This window comes from Macaca thibetana, chromosome 10, assembly GCF_024542745.1.
Source record: "Macaca thibetana thibetana isolate TM-01 chromosome 10, ASM2454274v1, whole genome shotgun sequence".
Taxonomy (NCBI): domain Eukaryota; kingdom Metazoa; phylum Chordata; class Mammalia; order Primates; family Cercopithecidae; genus Macaca; species Macaca thibetana.
Window position 1 is genome coordinate 12,630,622 of NC_065587.1, and position 15,109 is coordinate 12,645,730.

Genomic DNA, 15,109 nt, shown 5'->3' on the forward strand with positions numbered 1-15,109 from the left:
ACCTGCTCTGGGGAGAAGCGCAGCATTAGTGCTGCTCGGGAGTGGCGGGAGCATGGGCAGGGACCAGGTCACCCATTGAAAGACCAAGTGCCAAGCTGGGCAGCACCAGGGAGCCTTAAAGGACTTTATGCTGCAGGGGCTGGCGGGATGGGATGAGAAGGAGCCCTCTGGCTGCAGGGCCACTGTGGCTCCCTCGACCTGTTCCCCTCACCCTGTTCTGCCCCTCCCCTTGGCTTTGTGCCTTTGCTGGATGCCCATCCTCATTCCCATGTCCTCGCTCTGGCTCTTCCTCTTGCGTTCGTTCCTTTTGGGTACCCTCTGCTGCACCCCTCTTCCTCTTCTCCATGCTCTCCTCCATCCTGGTATATCCATTTGCCTCTAGCACCCTGTAGGCAGCAGCCTTCATTTTGCTGACCCAGCAGAAACCCGCTGACCAGGAGACCCGTTACAGCGTGTTGCTGTATTTATAGCATCCACATTTACAGCAGACGTGCTGTGCCATCACTCCCTGTGGCAAATTTTGGGTCTTTGTGGAGATGTTGAGCCGAGTCCCAATTTAGAATGAGCAGCCTGCCGGGCGTGGTGGCTCACGCCTGTAATCCCAGCACTTTGGGAGGCCGAGGCGGGCGGATCACAAGGTCAGGAGATCGAGACCACGGTGAAACCCCGTCTCTACTAAAAATACAAAAAATTAGCCGGGCGCGGTTGTGGGCGCCTGTAGTCCCAGCTACTCGGGAGGCTGAGGCAGGAGAATGGCGTGAACCCGGGAGGCGGAGCTTGCAGTGAGCCGAGATCGCGCCACTGCACTCCAGCCTGGGCGACAGAGCGAGACTCCGTTTCAAAAAAAAAAAAAAAAAATAGAATGAGCAGCCTAAGCTTGCCGAGGTTTCTGCACTGTGTTCTGTGCTGCTTGTGTGCTTTGTCGTAGCTCATAGTGCTGTGTGTATTCCGGATACCGCTACAGGTTGTTGACTGGATGAAGGTTCTGCGCTCTCATTCCTGCTTGCAATTTCTCCCAAGATTTTCATAAAGACTGTTTTGTGGTTATCTTATAAAATTGTGATCTATAACACACAAGTATGTAAGACAAATATTTACTTATAAATACATTAGAGATGAGGTCTCGCTATGTTGCCCAGGCTGGAGTGCAGTGGCCATTCAGAGGTGCGATCCCACTCTGGAGTTGCACTTGCTTTGTTTCCAGCCTGGGCTGGTTCACCCCTCCTTAGGCAACTTGGTGATCCCCCACTCCCAGGAGATCACCATACTACTACCAGTCTCGGTGCAGACACCAGATCGACATAGCACACTACAGCCCAGAACGCCCAGACTCAAGCCGTCCTGCTGCCTCAGCAGTAGCTGGGACCACAGGCACGTGCCACTGCGCCTGGAAAAACTAATAAAGCCAATACCGCTTCCCCCCAGGGTCGACACTGCCAGCCCTCCCAAACCTCCTGAGTGCCCACCCTTATCTCAGCCTTCTCCGGCCTCCCCACATAACCCTGAACTCACGGCAGTCCCTTCCTTGCTTCCCTTTGTAGTATTACGCCAGTGTAGGGGTGCATCCCTGGGTAAGATAATTTAGGTGTGCTGGGATTTGAACTTAGGAGCGGAAGGTCAGCTGTGTGCGTTCTTGACAGGCTCCTTTTGCACAACCTTATGTCCCCCAGGCTCCTCCCTGTTGCCACGCATGGCTGTGGCTCTTTCACCTCCATTGCCGTTTAGAATCCCAGCATCTGTGGACCCATTCTGCTGATTTGACTGGTTTCCCCTGGACACTGTTTTCGCAGCCTTGGTCATCTATAATTTCCTGAGCCTGTGCTATGAGTACCTAGGAGGAGAAAGTTCCATCATGTCGGAGATCAGAGGAAAACCCATTGAGTGAGTATGGAGTCTTCCTGGAGCCCTACACCACCCCGTTTCCTGGGCCTTGTGTACCTGGAGCTGTCCTGGCACCAGCTGGACACAGACCATCTCTGCCCGTGACCTTGACCTGCTGTGCCTCGCCACATTTCCTGAGCCATTCATTCTTCTTGGCGTTTAGGAGGGCCTCTGCGGCTCATTCTCTCTCTCTCTTCCTGTCTCAGTCTTAGTGCTTTCCTGTCTGTTTCTGCCTCCTGCAGTTTTTACATTCAGAGCTTTCCAAGTTGGTTTGTCACCCCAGGGCCAGTGCAGCCCTGTGTCCCTCCGCCTATGGCACATGCAGATGCCCTGCCATACCTCTCCCTGTGCTTGGCCTCGGGTTCAAAGTCTGCCCGGGATGTGTGCCCCAGCTCCTCTGGGTGGATGGGAGGGCGGCCTTCCCCACCCCACCGTTCCTAAGTCCTGGCTCTTCACTCACCGCTGCTGCCTCCCATGCTTGTCTCCTCCAGGTCCAGCTGTGTGTATGGCACCTGCTGCCTCTGGGGAAAGACTTACTCCATCGGGTTTCTGCGGTTCTGCAAACAGGTGTGTGCCCCCAGCAGCTGCCTAGGTCAGGAGGAGCAGGGTGGGGACTGGGAAACCCTGCCCTGGGCCCCACCTGAAGAGGTTCCCTTTCCTATGAGGCCCCCCAGACCCCCAGCACCCCAGCACCCAGCCCCCGAAGCTGTTAGGCGGGCACCACATTAGCAGGGTGTGCTTGGAGGGGCAGCGACCGGCATCCTGGGAGTGTCTGCTGCATTGTGGGCAAGAGCTGAGCCCAGACTCTTGCTCGTGTGACCAAGTCTTGGTGTGTGTGAGAATCAGAAGTGGTGCATGGGGATTCTAGAACCTCCATTTGAAAACTTCTCATCAGCTACAGCTAGGGGGCAGGAGGGTTTTGGCATTAAAGACACACGCTAGAACAGGCCTGTGCCATCTCTCCCTGCATTTCCTGGTTGGCAGTCCAGCCGCTCTAGCTTCCTGGGCTGACCTCCGTGTGGTCTAGAGTAACCTGGGCGGAGGCAGTGTGGTGGGGTCACTCAGTGTGTGGGCCTGGGTGTCTGACCATCCGAGCCTGATTTCCAGCTTTTCTTCTGACTGTGTGACCTTGGATAATTGGCTCACCCTCTCTGAGCTTTAGTTTCCTCCACTGTAAAATGAGTGTAATGATACTCCTCTCGAGAGATGGTTGTGAGGATCAGATGAGGTCATGGATGTAGAGCTTTCAGCCCGGTGTGGCGGAGCCCACGGCCTCCTGTTCAGGGACGCAGAGTCGGAGGGGATCACGCCCAGTCTTCATGACCTCGTCTCCTCTGGGGCTCTGTAGGGGCTCTGTCATGTCAGCCTCTCCAGCTTCACCAAGAGTAGTCACGAAAGGATACGAAACCCACAGCCAAGTCACTGTGGCTTGGGCAGGGAGGGCAGGGCCTGCTGCTCCCTTCTGTGCAGGGCCCAGGCCACAAGGCGGGCACACCCACAAAGCCTCTGCCTGGCCATGCCAAGTCTCCAGTTCTGCTTCCAGACCTTCCTTCCTTAGCATGTTCCTAAATTCAGAATCTCACCACCGGACCTGCAGGGAAAGAGTTAAAACTATCCTGGGTTCAGGGTGGGGCATTGAGAGCCATTGTTTACCAGTTGGTGCAGCCACCCAGGTTCCGGCCAGCTGTGACTCACCGCCTTGTTTGACGATTATATTGTCTACAAAGTTTTGATTTCATGATTGTTAGCTAGGGTGGCCTTGTTCGAAATGATTCCCCAGCCCTGTGGGCTCAGACGTTCTGCTCTTGTTCCTGACGGTGGCAGGGAGAGATGCAAGAAGTAAGAGAACAAAAGAGGCCTCTTCGTTTCTTTACCAAGGCGAGAGAGCACACCCCACAGCTTTGTCCTGGGCGCACAGAGACAGGCCTTTGACTCCTCAGGGCCAGCGCTCAATATCCAGATCTTCTGGAGAGATTCCCTACTTAAAGCAGAGATTCCCGATCACCACTCACTGCCCTAGCCCGCAGGAGAAGCTCTGGAATGGAGCCCTGGAACCTGGCACGTGTCTAAAACTCCCCGGGGGGTTCTGATGTCCAGCCCAGCCTGGGAACTGCTGACTGGTCCAGGGTATGGTGAGGTGATGATTCTGGGGCCTACTGGCCTGGGCTCTGCTTCTGCTGCTTCAGCTTCTCTGTGCCTCAGTTTCCTCATCTGTACCGTGAGGATAATGATAGCACCCACATCAGGGGGCTGTCATGAGTACTAGGTGAACTGACCCAGGGAAGCACCAGCCTGCTGCCAGGCTCATAACTAGAATTCACTCATACTGCCGCTCTTCCCTTTTCCCAGGCTCATAACTAGAACTCACGCAAACTGCCGCTCTTCCCTTTTCCCCAGAAGGTGCCAGTCCCACTTCTTCTAGGCGGGATGACAGGGCCAGGGACGTTCTTTGGGGCTTTCTGAGAGTGGGACTACACGTCTGCCCCATCACACACGCCTCTCCGTATGGCAGCCCCATGGTGCGGGCTGCCTGGGGCTCCCCTGCAAGCCTGGCTCAGATCCCTGGTTGGGGCAGAAGCTGCAGTTTCCACAGATCACTGTTCCCGCTCCAGGCTCCTCGTCCTTTTTTCAACTACACTAGCTGAGCCTTTTGGATTGGATTTAACCACCCCCCAGCTCCTCAGGAGGGGCCTTAGGGCTTAGATTTATTTGCTTTCAAGATAATGGTGATACTAGTGATGTTATGGGCACCACGGGTCCTCCCGTAGGGAATCGGGAAAACCTGGCTGAGGAATTCTTTCCGTGGCTCAGCCAACTAGCAGGCGCTGTTAGTGCATGCACAGAGGCGGGACACTCCCGAGAAGACACTGCGCTTCCTGGCTGTGCCACCCCGCAGCAGTGGCCCTGTGGTGTGGGGAGTGACTACGTCCTTTTCACCAGGGAGTCTGTGCTCAGAGGCCAAGTGACTGCCCAAGCTGTCCCCAGAGTTCAAACTCAGATTTCGAGACTGTGGAGCCCACGTGCTCTGGGGCTACATTTCCTGAGTCACCTCCATCCCCAGAGTGACCTGTGCTCACCAGAAACCCTGGACCCAGATCCAGAGAGTGGGGCCAGGAACCGGACAGGGGGTGGACCTGGAGGATGGGAGGAGGCCCTCACCTGTGCCGGCTACGCGGTGGCTGGTTCCTTGAGCGGGGCCCCAGCCTTGCTCCAGGCACCAAGGTCTCTAGGACCTGGCCCTGTCCATTTCCTCGGCCATCTCTCCAGTGCGCAGCCCCTTGCACTTGTCCACCCTCTACCTCGGGGCCTTGGTGCAAGCTGCCCCCTCTGCCTGTCGAACCTTTTGTCTCCAGCACCCTCCTGATGGTCCTGGCTCGAGAAGCTTCCTTGTGTGCATCTCCTGTCCCCCGCCTCCATCATACCCTGCCACGCTGTTCCTTCCTTCCTCCACATGCTCATCTCACACACGGCATTGCGTGGGCTGCATCTCCTACATGTTCTGCCCTCTGCCCCATGCAGACAGCAGTCCCCTGGGAGCAGGACACAGAGCCATCCCCCCATCCCCCCCATCTCCTCTCTCCTTCCATCCTTCCATCCCCTCCATCCCTTCATCCCTCCAACCCCTCCGTCCCTCCGTCCCCTCCGTCCCCTCCGTCCTCTCCGTCCCCTTCATCCTCTCTGTCCCTCCATCCGGCACAGTTCTGGCTGCCAGAAGCAGAGCTTGCTTCATGCCTTCTGCGTTCCTCCTCCACACTCAACTCCTTTTCCCCCCGACAGGCCACCCTGCAGTTCTGTGTGGTGAAGCCACTTATGGCGGTCAGCACTGTGGTCCTCCAGGCCTTCGGCAAGTACCGGGATGGGGACTTTGAGTAAGCAGCGGGTGCTCCCCGGGCTGTGTGGGAGGAGTGTTGGCACAGGCTGGTGCCTTGGCTGAGGGAAGGGGGTGGCCAGAGTGGCTGCACAGCCGTGACCTTCCTGGGTGCCTGGTGCTCACGCCCCCCTGAAGTCCGAGCCCAGCAGTGGACACCCTTGCAGTTGGCCCCGCTGCCGGCCCAGGAGTGAACCATTGGCAGCAGTCACATTCACGTCCAGGCTGCAGAGTGGTACCGCGAAGGGATGGGCCACAAAGGGACAGTGACCACTGCTGAGGCAGGGAGCGAGAGGGTCAGAGCCCCAAGAGGTCGGCTCAAGTCCACAGGTACATAAGCCCCTGCTGTGTAAATTGACCACACGCATTTCATTCTGGGCTTAGTGAAAATGACCATGTGGCTGGGCACGGTGCCTCACGCCTGTAATCCCAGCACTTTGGGAGGCCAATGCTGGTGGATCACCTGAGGTCAGGAGTTCAAGACCAGCCTGGCCAACATGGTGAAACCCCGTCTCTACTAAAAATACAAAAAATTAACCGGGCATGGTGACGGGATGCCTGTAATCCCAGCTACTCGGGAGGCTGAGGCAGGAGAATCGCTAGAACCCAAGAGACAGAGGTTGTGGTGAGCCGAGATCACGCCATTGCACTCCAGCTTGGGTGACAAGAACAAAACTCCGTCTCTCAAAAAAAAAAAAAGTGACCATGTGTCTAGCCCTGTGCTTTGAAGCACTTGGCACACACTGTCTGTAAACTGCACAACAGCCCTACCAGGGCAGGTGAGCAAAGGGAGGTCAGGGGGATGCAGCCGACCAAGTGAAAAGGCAGCAGAGCTAAGCAGCGTCACCCACTTTGACGCCTGTTATCTGCCTGTCAGGCTATGGCCTCCAGCTCAGCCCTGGCTTCCACACTGGTGTCCAGTGTTAGGAGTGTGGGCACCAGGGCGTAGACAAGTCCATGAGTCACGCAGAGGCAGCAGAGCTGGTCTGGCCTGCAGACGCACCCCGTACACTCCCACCCCTGTCTGTCGCTTTGATCACCCCCTCTGTCCCCTTCAGTGGCTCTTTGAGCTCTGCTGGACATGTGGGGCTAAGAGCCATGGGGACTGTGTGTGGTACAGTCGAGGAGAGCCCCTTCCCTCCAAGGGTCTGTCCCAGCCAGAAAATGCTCCCCGTCCTGCAGCGTCACAAGCGGCTACCTCTACGTGACCATCATCTACAACATCTCCGTCAGCCTGGCCCTCTACGCCCTCTTCCTCTTCTACTTTGCCACCCGGGAGCTGCTCAGTCCCTACAGCCCCGTCCTCAAGTTCTTCATGGTCAAGTCTGTCATCTTTCTCTCCTTCTGGCAAGGTGAGCCCCCTCCCAGCGCCTCGAGGCTGCCCATGCTGCCCTGTCCTCTGTGCTTCCTGCTGCCCCTTCTGCTTATGGTCCCTGGTGCCCGCGGGGCCTGTTCAGAGGGGCCTCAGCCCACTGGGCACTTGCTGGGGGTGAAATCTGAGCCCTCAGGGGCCTTTCCCAGGGGATGGGGGAGATTTGTCGGGGCCACTACATGGATGGGAGGGCCTAGGAGACCCTGTGAAATCGCTGACATCTCAGTTTTGGTGGCTGGCAAAGAGCTGGGAGAGCAGGGTTTCCGGAGGCTGTGGCCTTGTGTCGCTACTCCTGCCCTACAGGAGCAGCTGTGGCCCTGCTTACATCCTTACTGGGGTGTGTGGGTAGCTGAGTGGGGCATTGTGGAAGATGGGGGACCAGGAAGGGGACCAGTCTGGGTCCAGACACCCATGCCTCCTCATCCAGGCATGCTCCTGGCCATCCTGGAGAAGTGTGGGGCCATCCCCAAAATCCACTCGGCCCGCGTGTCGGTGGGTGAGGGCACTGTGGCTGCTGGCTACCAGGACTTCATCATCTGTGTGGAGATGTTCTTTGCAGCCCTGGCCCTGCGGCACGCCTTCACCTACAAGGTCTATGCTGACAAGAGACTGGACGCACAAGGTATGAGCCAGGGTCCTAGGTGACCCCCACTGGGAGAAACAGGGAGCCCCAAACATCCCAGGGCCCTCCCACCTCCCAGCATCCTACAGGTGCGGCTGGGTCAGGACATGGGATCCCGACTCTATGTGCAGAAATGGGGCCACAGAGGTCGGGGAAGAGCAGGTGCCACCAGCACTATGGATTCGGTCCTGGAAGCTCAGGCCACCTGCCTCTTGCAGCAGGTCCAAGTGTGGAGACCCAGGGATGATACAGACAGAGACTGTAATGAATAGACAAATTCCCTCGGGCTTCTGACACCCAACACTGTGGTTACCATTTTGTCCTGTAATTCCCTCATCTCATATACTATGTTTTAAAAAAAAGAATATTTCTGAGAAACAGACTCGGATGGTAATAGGTTTTAACAGCTTTCTTTTACACCTGCGAATCTTCCTTCTTGCTAGAACGGTGGTAAGTGGCCCCAGTTGTACTGGAAAATGCCCTGGAGAGCTTTTGAAAGGGCTGATACCAGCCCCACCCTCGGAGATGCCGCTGTAATGGGTCTGGGCTGGCAGGCTGTGTGCTCTGAGAGTTCTGTGCTTTAAGCACTCCCAGGGTGGTGTGAATGTGCTGCTGCCGAGACGCTCCAGTGGGCCAGAAGGGCTGCCTCTGGCCACTGGGCAAAGGGGCTTGTCGTTGGAGGATGGGGAAGAGGAGGCTGGGAAGGCCTGAGAATGACTGAGCCAGTGAAGGGGCAGGAGGAACTGGGGAGAGGGGAGCCTCCTTCTCTGACACATCTACCCAGGAGCCTGGCTGCTGCCAGCTGTCTGCCCAAGTGGCTGGAGGCAAGAAACCCACTTCCCCAGGGCCTACCTGCAGGCCCACACAGGCTCCGTGGTGGGTAGTGTGAGTGTAGAAATGTCTGCCTGCAGCGGGGCTCCCCTTCCTTCCCACCCCCTTCCTCTGTGCCTTCCCTGGTCGGGGAAGACCTACTCTATGGCCCAAAGAGCAGGCGCACAAAGGCCAGGGCTTGCCAGCTGATGGCCCAGTTGGAAGGACCTAGCAAACACCCACCCAGCATTGAGGGCAATGTCCCTTAGACCTGGTCTGGCATACCCTGTGCCCGTAGGAACATCGTCCTGGGGCCTGGGGCCACCCCAAGGGGCAAGGGGGGGCACGGCAAAGAACCATTCCTGCCCCTTTGGGTCTCTGCCGCCCAGCCTGAGCTGTCCCTCCACACACCGCTCCTAGACATACCCGCACCCGGCCGGGGAAGCCGCTTGCCCTTCTCTGCCTCCGCACTGGTCCTGAGCCCCTTGCTACCCTCTAACCCAGGCGCAGACCCTTAGCCCTCAGGATAGGCTTGGGTGCAGAGCTGGCTCAGCTGTGCGATCGTAACCCCTCCCTCCGAGCCTGCATGTCCTGGTCTGGGAAGTGTTGTGAGGTTTGTAAAATATGAGGTGCAGATGTGGCCCCAGGCTAGCCTGGGAAGAAGTGGGGATGGGACGTCCTGACCTAGACGTGGAGGCGGAACTCAGCCGCCAGGCGGATGTTTCCTGTTGGCGTGAACACCAGGGGAGGAGTCATCCCTAGGTGGATATCCCCCCTGCCAAGCCCCAGGAGGCACCTGGAGCTTCCTGGGTGCCCTGTGGGGGCCTAGAGGGGCGGGGGCAGGGTGTGTGGTATGTCATGCTGGTGGGCCTCGGTGGTGGGCACACATTGTTCACTCAGCTGTCTCTTGTCTTCTCTATTTCTTCGGCTTCTCTCCCCACCCCCCTTGCCCTGCTTTTGCCCGGGGTTTGGCCGTGGGCAGTGCCAACATACGGCCCTTACGGTAGGTCCCGCTCTTGGTCTGCATGTCTGTCCTGCACGTCAGTTCTGGTCACGTCACTGGCATGCCTCTCTCTGTAGCTCCTATGTGTTCTTATCTCCCCACTGGCACCCCTGGGTGGGAATGCCCAGAGCACCTGCCAAGGGCCACCCTCTGTAGAGCTTGCCTGCTTCCGTCCTGGTCTCTCGTTCTGGAATATGCCCCGCCCTCATCTGGGGTCACCGTGCTCTTCATGGGATATTGGGGCATTTCACGATGTTTCCAAGAGTTCACAAGCTGAGTCAGGAATCCTGGGTTCTGGAGTTAGGCTTGCCCCTTACATCCAGGTTTTGTTTCCTGGGCTGCTTTTCCCCTCTGAGCCCGTGAGGACGGGACGATTGATTAGAGGAGATGAGGAGGAAGCCCTCTTAGAGGGAGCCAGTGAGTCGCATCTGCTGCCCTGGGGGTGCAGGCCAGCCTAGTCCTGATGGGGCCAGCCCCTGGCCCACTCTTCAGCGTGGAGTGAGCACAGCACTTCCCCAGGTGGTGGGGGACGCGTCTGGCGCGTGTGGAACAGGGCACCCCGGCTTCCAGGCCCTCTGGCCCCACATGCCCCGACTTCAGTCGGTTGAGCCTGCCCTGGCCTCTCTGGGGCATTCCAGGCTCACTGCCCATAGCTCGCCAGTCTCTAGCCTCGGTCCCTCCCCCAGCCGGCCTGGCTCCAGTGGGGGGTTACATCTGCTCCTCTTCACAGTTGAGCCTCCCCTTGGGGCTCCTCAGCCAAAGGAGTCCATTTTTTCCTGCCCCTTTTCATATCCTGGACCCGATTCTCTGTCCCAGAAGGGGTGGTGGAAGGGCACAGCTTTGGGCTAGGGGGGGTCTGTCCCAGGATCACAGGCAGGGGCTGAGCAGCCTCCTCACCCGCCCCTCCCGCCCCCTGCCCGGCAGGCCGCTGCGCCCCCATGAAGAGCATCTCCAGCAGCCTCAAGGAGACCATGAGCCCGCACGACATCGTGCAGGACGCCATCCACAACTTCTCACCCGCCTACCAGCAGTACACGCAGCACTCCACCCTGGAGCCTGGGCCCGCCTGGCGTGGTGGCGCCCATGGCCTCTCCCGCTCCCACAGCCTCAGTGGTGCCCGCGACAACGAGAAGACTCTCCTGCTCAGCTCTGATGATGAGTTCTAGGTGCGGGCTGTGGTGGCAGAAGTGCTGGTGCCGTAGCCATGGTCAGGCTGTGCCCCACCTCCAGCCACACCACCAGGCCAGGAGGCAGCTGGCACAGCACTCACGCCACCATTTATTTATTGGACCAGAAACACTCACATGTCACTTCCAGAGGACACGGGGACAGCCAGGCTCGCCCATGGGCCTTCAGGAATATTTATACACGGCCCAGCCTGCACTGCCCGGGCGAGGGCAGAGGACACTGGGAGCAAGGCTCATGCCCCTGCTGCCCATCCTGTGCTGGGGGCATGCTGGGACCAGCCGCGCCCAGGCCCCAATGCTTGTGTTTGGACCAGCGGCTGCAGCCTTCTAGCCCCTTCTCCCCGCGAGACTCTCAGGCTGAGGTCGGCAAGCCGTGGCCCCCACACACACCGTGCAATACCCTGTCTGACCTGGGCTCTTCCCGCCTGCATCCCTCCCCTGTCCACCTTTGTCCAGTGCTAGATTCACCTCACCCTGGGCAGGAGCGGGGATGTGGGCACTCTGTGGTCCTCCCCTCCTGACCTCCCTGGCATGCTGCAAGGATCAGAGCCAGACACCAGGAGTCACAGGCCCCACCCAGAAAGGGCATTCAGGGGCCTCTGGGCACCACTTCTGTTGAAGCAGGGGCTTCTGGCCCCTGGGTGTCCCCGCCCGTCATGGCCACACCTCTGCCTGCCTCATGCCCCTTCCCCCTGGCCTACCAAGGACAGCCCACAGCCCGCACTGCCGGCTCACCTGGGTCCTTCCTCGATAGCTTTGGGCAGAGCCCTTGCTTCCTGGCTGCTCCAGGGTTCAGGGGCTCCCAGCCCTCCCTCCCAGGCTGATGCTGGGTCCTGTCTCTCTCTGGGGCTTCTCCCTCCCATTTCAGGGGAAAGGTCTGAGTCTCCATGTTTCAGACCAGCTTCCGGGGGAAGGCAGTCTGGCAGGGAGGCTGGGAGGGGTGGCCACACGGTGGGGAGCTGAGAGGTGGGGGAATGGTCCCAGACTCCTCTCGGGGCCCCCATCTACACAGGGCCTGGTGTTCTGCCCCATCCGGCCCCTGGCCCATCTCTTCTGTGCCTTAGTCACATATGAAAGCGCCCCTCTCTGGCTCCCTGTCTGTCCCACATGCTCCCTGGGGCTCTTCGTTCAGCTGCTGGCGCTCACAGGATCCTGCAGTGCTGGGCCCAGAGCCCTCAGACAGGCCTCAGGAGTGTTCAGGACCACCAAGCCCCTCCTCTCCCCCTCCACACCTCTAGACCTGGGGCCTCCGGAGCCGGAGCCCCCAGCAGGCTGGGCTTATACCAGCTCCTGACTTAGGAAGAGCCTGGTGTCACAACACATGTCCCTACAGGCAAAGTGTCCTGGCATCTAAAACCCAGATTATCCCTGGGTTTGGGCTGCAGTGGCCTCAAGAAGCTGGTAGGGTAAGGGAGAGGGACCCTGCCGGTGTTCACTGGGGATTCTTTCTTTTGGTCCTTCCTGGAATGAACAGGTTCCCTCCCTGCCACCTGTGAGGAGAGTCGGGGCCTGGCTGTCTTCCTGGCCTCCTTCCTTCCCTTGTGGCAGAGGCCTGCATGTGGGTGCCAGAGGCCAGCTCTCCCCCTCCGTCTTGGGGGGCCTGACCCGGGAAGGTGGGTGCAGACACAGGCTGAGGACCAGCCCTGGCCCTGCCCCTGCCGTCTGCTTTCACCAAGCTGTCTCCGACGTAGCTTCCCTTCTCCCTCCAGGCCAAAGTGTGCTGCTGACTCCCACCCCCTTGGTCATCACCTGCCCCAGCGTTGCTGTTTGCGTGGAGGGTGGGGGTGGGGGGAGCTCAGTGGTAGGGAATCAGCGGTCCCTGGGGTCATGGGAATGGGAACACGTGCCCAACCGCTCCATCCCCTCCTCCTCCTTAGGATGCATAACCTACCTTGTCTTTTTTTTTTTTTTTTTTTTTTTTTTTTAATTTTCTTTCCAGATAGAGTAGCTCTTTGTACATAAGGAATACTTGAAAAATTAATTGTATGATGTATGAGAAGACAGAGTCTCCTAGTTTTGTATCTTGTTGTATGACTGCCATGAGTTCCACCAGAAAGCCACTCTATTTTGGTCTCTGTGACATTTTAAATGCGTGACAGAAGTGAGCAAATAAAGTGAGGAAGAATATATATATGAGATAATATAGATTGTATTGAAATCTCTGCATGTGGGTGAGGTTTTTCCTTCCTCCTCCCTGCCCCTTGTGTTGGGTTTGGAGTGGGTGTAGTGGCTGTGGACAGGGGCGGCTTAGGAAACCCTCTCCTTCCTGTGTGTAACCTTTAAGTGATGGGGGTTCAGATTGACCGGGACCAAGGTCAAGGCCCAGGCCTCCCTCGGACAAAGGGTCTCCCCAGCCCCCAGGAAGCTCCCACCCCAGGACAGACAGCCGGGCTGCAGGTGGTCAATGCTCCTTCCCTGTTTGGTCAACCAGGTCGATGGGGCCCACATGCTGGCAGCCCCGCTCCTGCAGGCTTCTCCCAGGATTTCCTGGGATCCCCTTTCCAGACAAGCTTCCTGCATCTCTGGGCCCATCCTCCACCCTGGGACCCTCAGGGCCAGGGACCCTGGGGCAGGGGGCCTCTGGCCGTGGGCACAGTGCCTGGCCTCTCTGGTACTGCATGCCTTCTCAGGGCCTGGCTTGCTGCTGACGGGAGCACTCAGGAATGCAGCGTGGGTGGGGGAATTCCCGCCAGCCTCCCGAGGCGGGTCCTGCGTCCTCCCGCAGCTTCCTGCTGCCCTTCCCGCAGGACTGAACTCAGTATTTCAGGGTCATGGTCTTGGCAGGGAAAGCACCGAGCCCCAACCTGAAAAGGGGAGAAAGCCCCGTGGACGTGTCCGACCTATGCGATTTGGCCCTTTCCAGGACTCAAATCCTGCACCTTTGCACAGCTGGTGCCTTACCCCACCGGCCCCATACCCAGCCCCACAGTTGACCTCACCTCAATCTGTGCCACTGTAAAATGTGTGTTCTGAGTGTTAAAACTTGCAGCCCGGCCGGGCGCGGTGGCTCAAGCCTGTGATCCCAGCACTTTGGGAGGCCGAGACGGGCGGATCACGAGGTCAGATTGAGACCATCCTGGCTAACACGGTGAAACTCTGTCTCTACTAAAAAATACGAAAAACTAGCCGGGCAAAGTGGTGGGCGCCTGTAGTCCCAGCAACTCGGGAGGCTGAGGCAGGAGAATGGCGTAAACCTGGGAGGTGGAGCTTGCAGTGAGCTGAGATCCGGCCACTGCACTCCAGCCTGGGCGACAGAGGGAGACTCCATCTCAAAAAAAAAAAAAAAAAAAAAAAAAAAAAAAAACCCGTAGCACAGGGTCCCCAGGGTTTTTCACGCCTCATGCCCCATAGCATGTTCATTTTACAGATGGGTAAACTGAGGCTGTGAGCAATCAAATAAGTACCAAAGATCCCACAGCTAAGAACAGACACCTAGATTCAAACCCCAGTTGCCGTGACCCACAGACCACAGTATACTCCACTAGCTCCTTCAGGGTGCCTCAGAAGGGCTGGCAGATTGGGTTGAAATTAGTGAGTTTGAGGCCTAGGACAAGACACAGGGTTATGGTTTAGGTCTGCAGACGGGCTGGGAAAGCCACTCTGCCTCCGTGGGCCTTCTGAAACATAGGGAAGATTGTTTCTACTTGCCTGTAGAAAATCAGACCTCAGTGTGAAAGTGCTGGAAAAATGACTCCGAAATCTGGGTTTTTTCCTCTCTGGGTGGGAGTGTCTGTTCACTAAAGGGATGCCCGGGAATTTAACCCTAAATTTCTTTTGAGACAGGGTCTCTGTCACCTAGATTGTGCAGTGGTACAATCATAGCTCACTGCAGCCTTGAACTCCTGGGCTCAACCACACCACTATGGCTAATTTTTTTTTTTTTTTTGAGATGGAGTCTCGCTCTGTCACCCAGGCTGGAGTGCAGTGGCGCGATCTCAGCTCACTGCAACCTCCGCTTCCCGGGTTTAAGCAATTCTGCTGTCTCAACCTCCCGAGTAGTCGGGACTACAGACGTGCACCACCACACTCGAGTGTTTTTTTTTTTTTTTTTTTTTTTTGTATGTTTAGTAGAGATGGGGTTTCACCATGTTGGTCAGGCTGGTCTTGAACTCCTAACCTCAAATGATCCACCCGCCTCGGCCTCCCAGAGTGCTGGGATTATAGGTGTGAGCCACCGTGCCCAGCCTGTTTTCTTATTTTTAAATTTCTTGTAGAGATGGGGGTCTTGCTATGTTGCCCAGACTGGTCTCAAACTCCTGGCCTCAAGTGATCCTCCCACCCCAGCCTCTCCAGTAGCTGGAACAATAGGCACGTGTACCACCATACGTGGCTAATTATTTTTTATTTGTTGTAGAGATGGGGTCTC

The 15,109-nt window shown here is 57.6% G+C and overlaps 2 protein-coding genes across 7 annotated transcripts in view; one reads left to right on the forward strand and one right to left on the reverse strand.

Moving 5' to 3' along the window:
• TMEM184B (transmembrane protein 184B) overlaps positions 1-12,901 on the forward strand; it is a 55,717-nt gene extending 42,816 nt beyond the window's left edge. For 2 of the 3 annotated variants that reach the window (XM_050806231.1, XM_050806233.1), the window contains exons 4-10: positions 1,791-1,881; positions 2,373-2,448; positions 5,659-5,750; positions 6,932-7,101; positions 7,549-7,743; positions 9,536-9,556; positions 10,481-12,901. In XM_050806231.1, the coding sequence (XP_050662188.1) occupies positions 1,791-1,881; positions 2,373-2,448; positions 5,659-5,750; positions 6,932-7,101; positions 7,549-7,743; positions 9,536-9,556; positions 10,481-10,722 (887 nt within the window). In that variant the 3' untranslated portion in view covers positions 10,723-12,901. The remainder of the gene's footprint in view (positions 1-1,790; positions 1,882-2,372; positions 2,449-5,658; positions 5,751-6,931; positions 7,102-7,548; positions 7,744-9,535; positions 9,557-10,480) is intronic. The other variant, XM_050806232.1, reaches the window with a different exon arrangement.
• CBY1 (chibby family member 1, beta catenin antagonist) overlaps positions 1-15,109 on the reverse strand; it is a 628,117-nt gene that overhangs the window by 407,353 nt on the left and 205,655 nt on the right. Inside the window, exon 1 of one of the 4 annotated variants that reach the window (XM_050806381.1) lies at positions 6,789-6,793. The exons of the other annotated variants lie outside the window; for them this stretch is intronic. The gene's annotated coding sequence lies outside the window, so the exon portion shown is untranslated. Of the gene's footprint in view, positions 1-6,788; positions 6,794-15,109 lie in introns of those variants that run through there. 4 annotated transcript variants of the gene reach the window in all.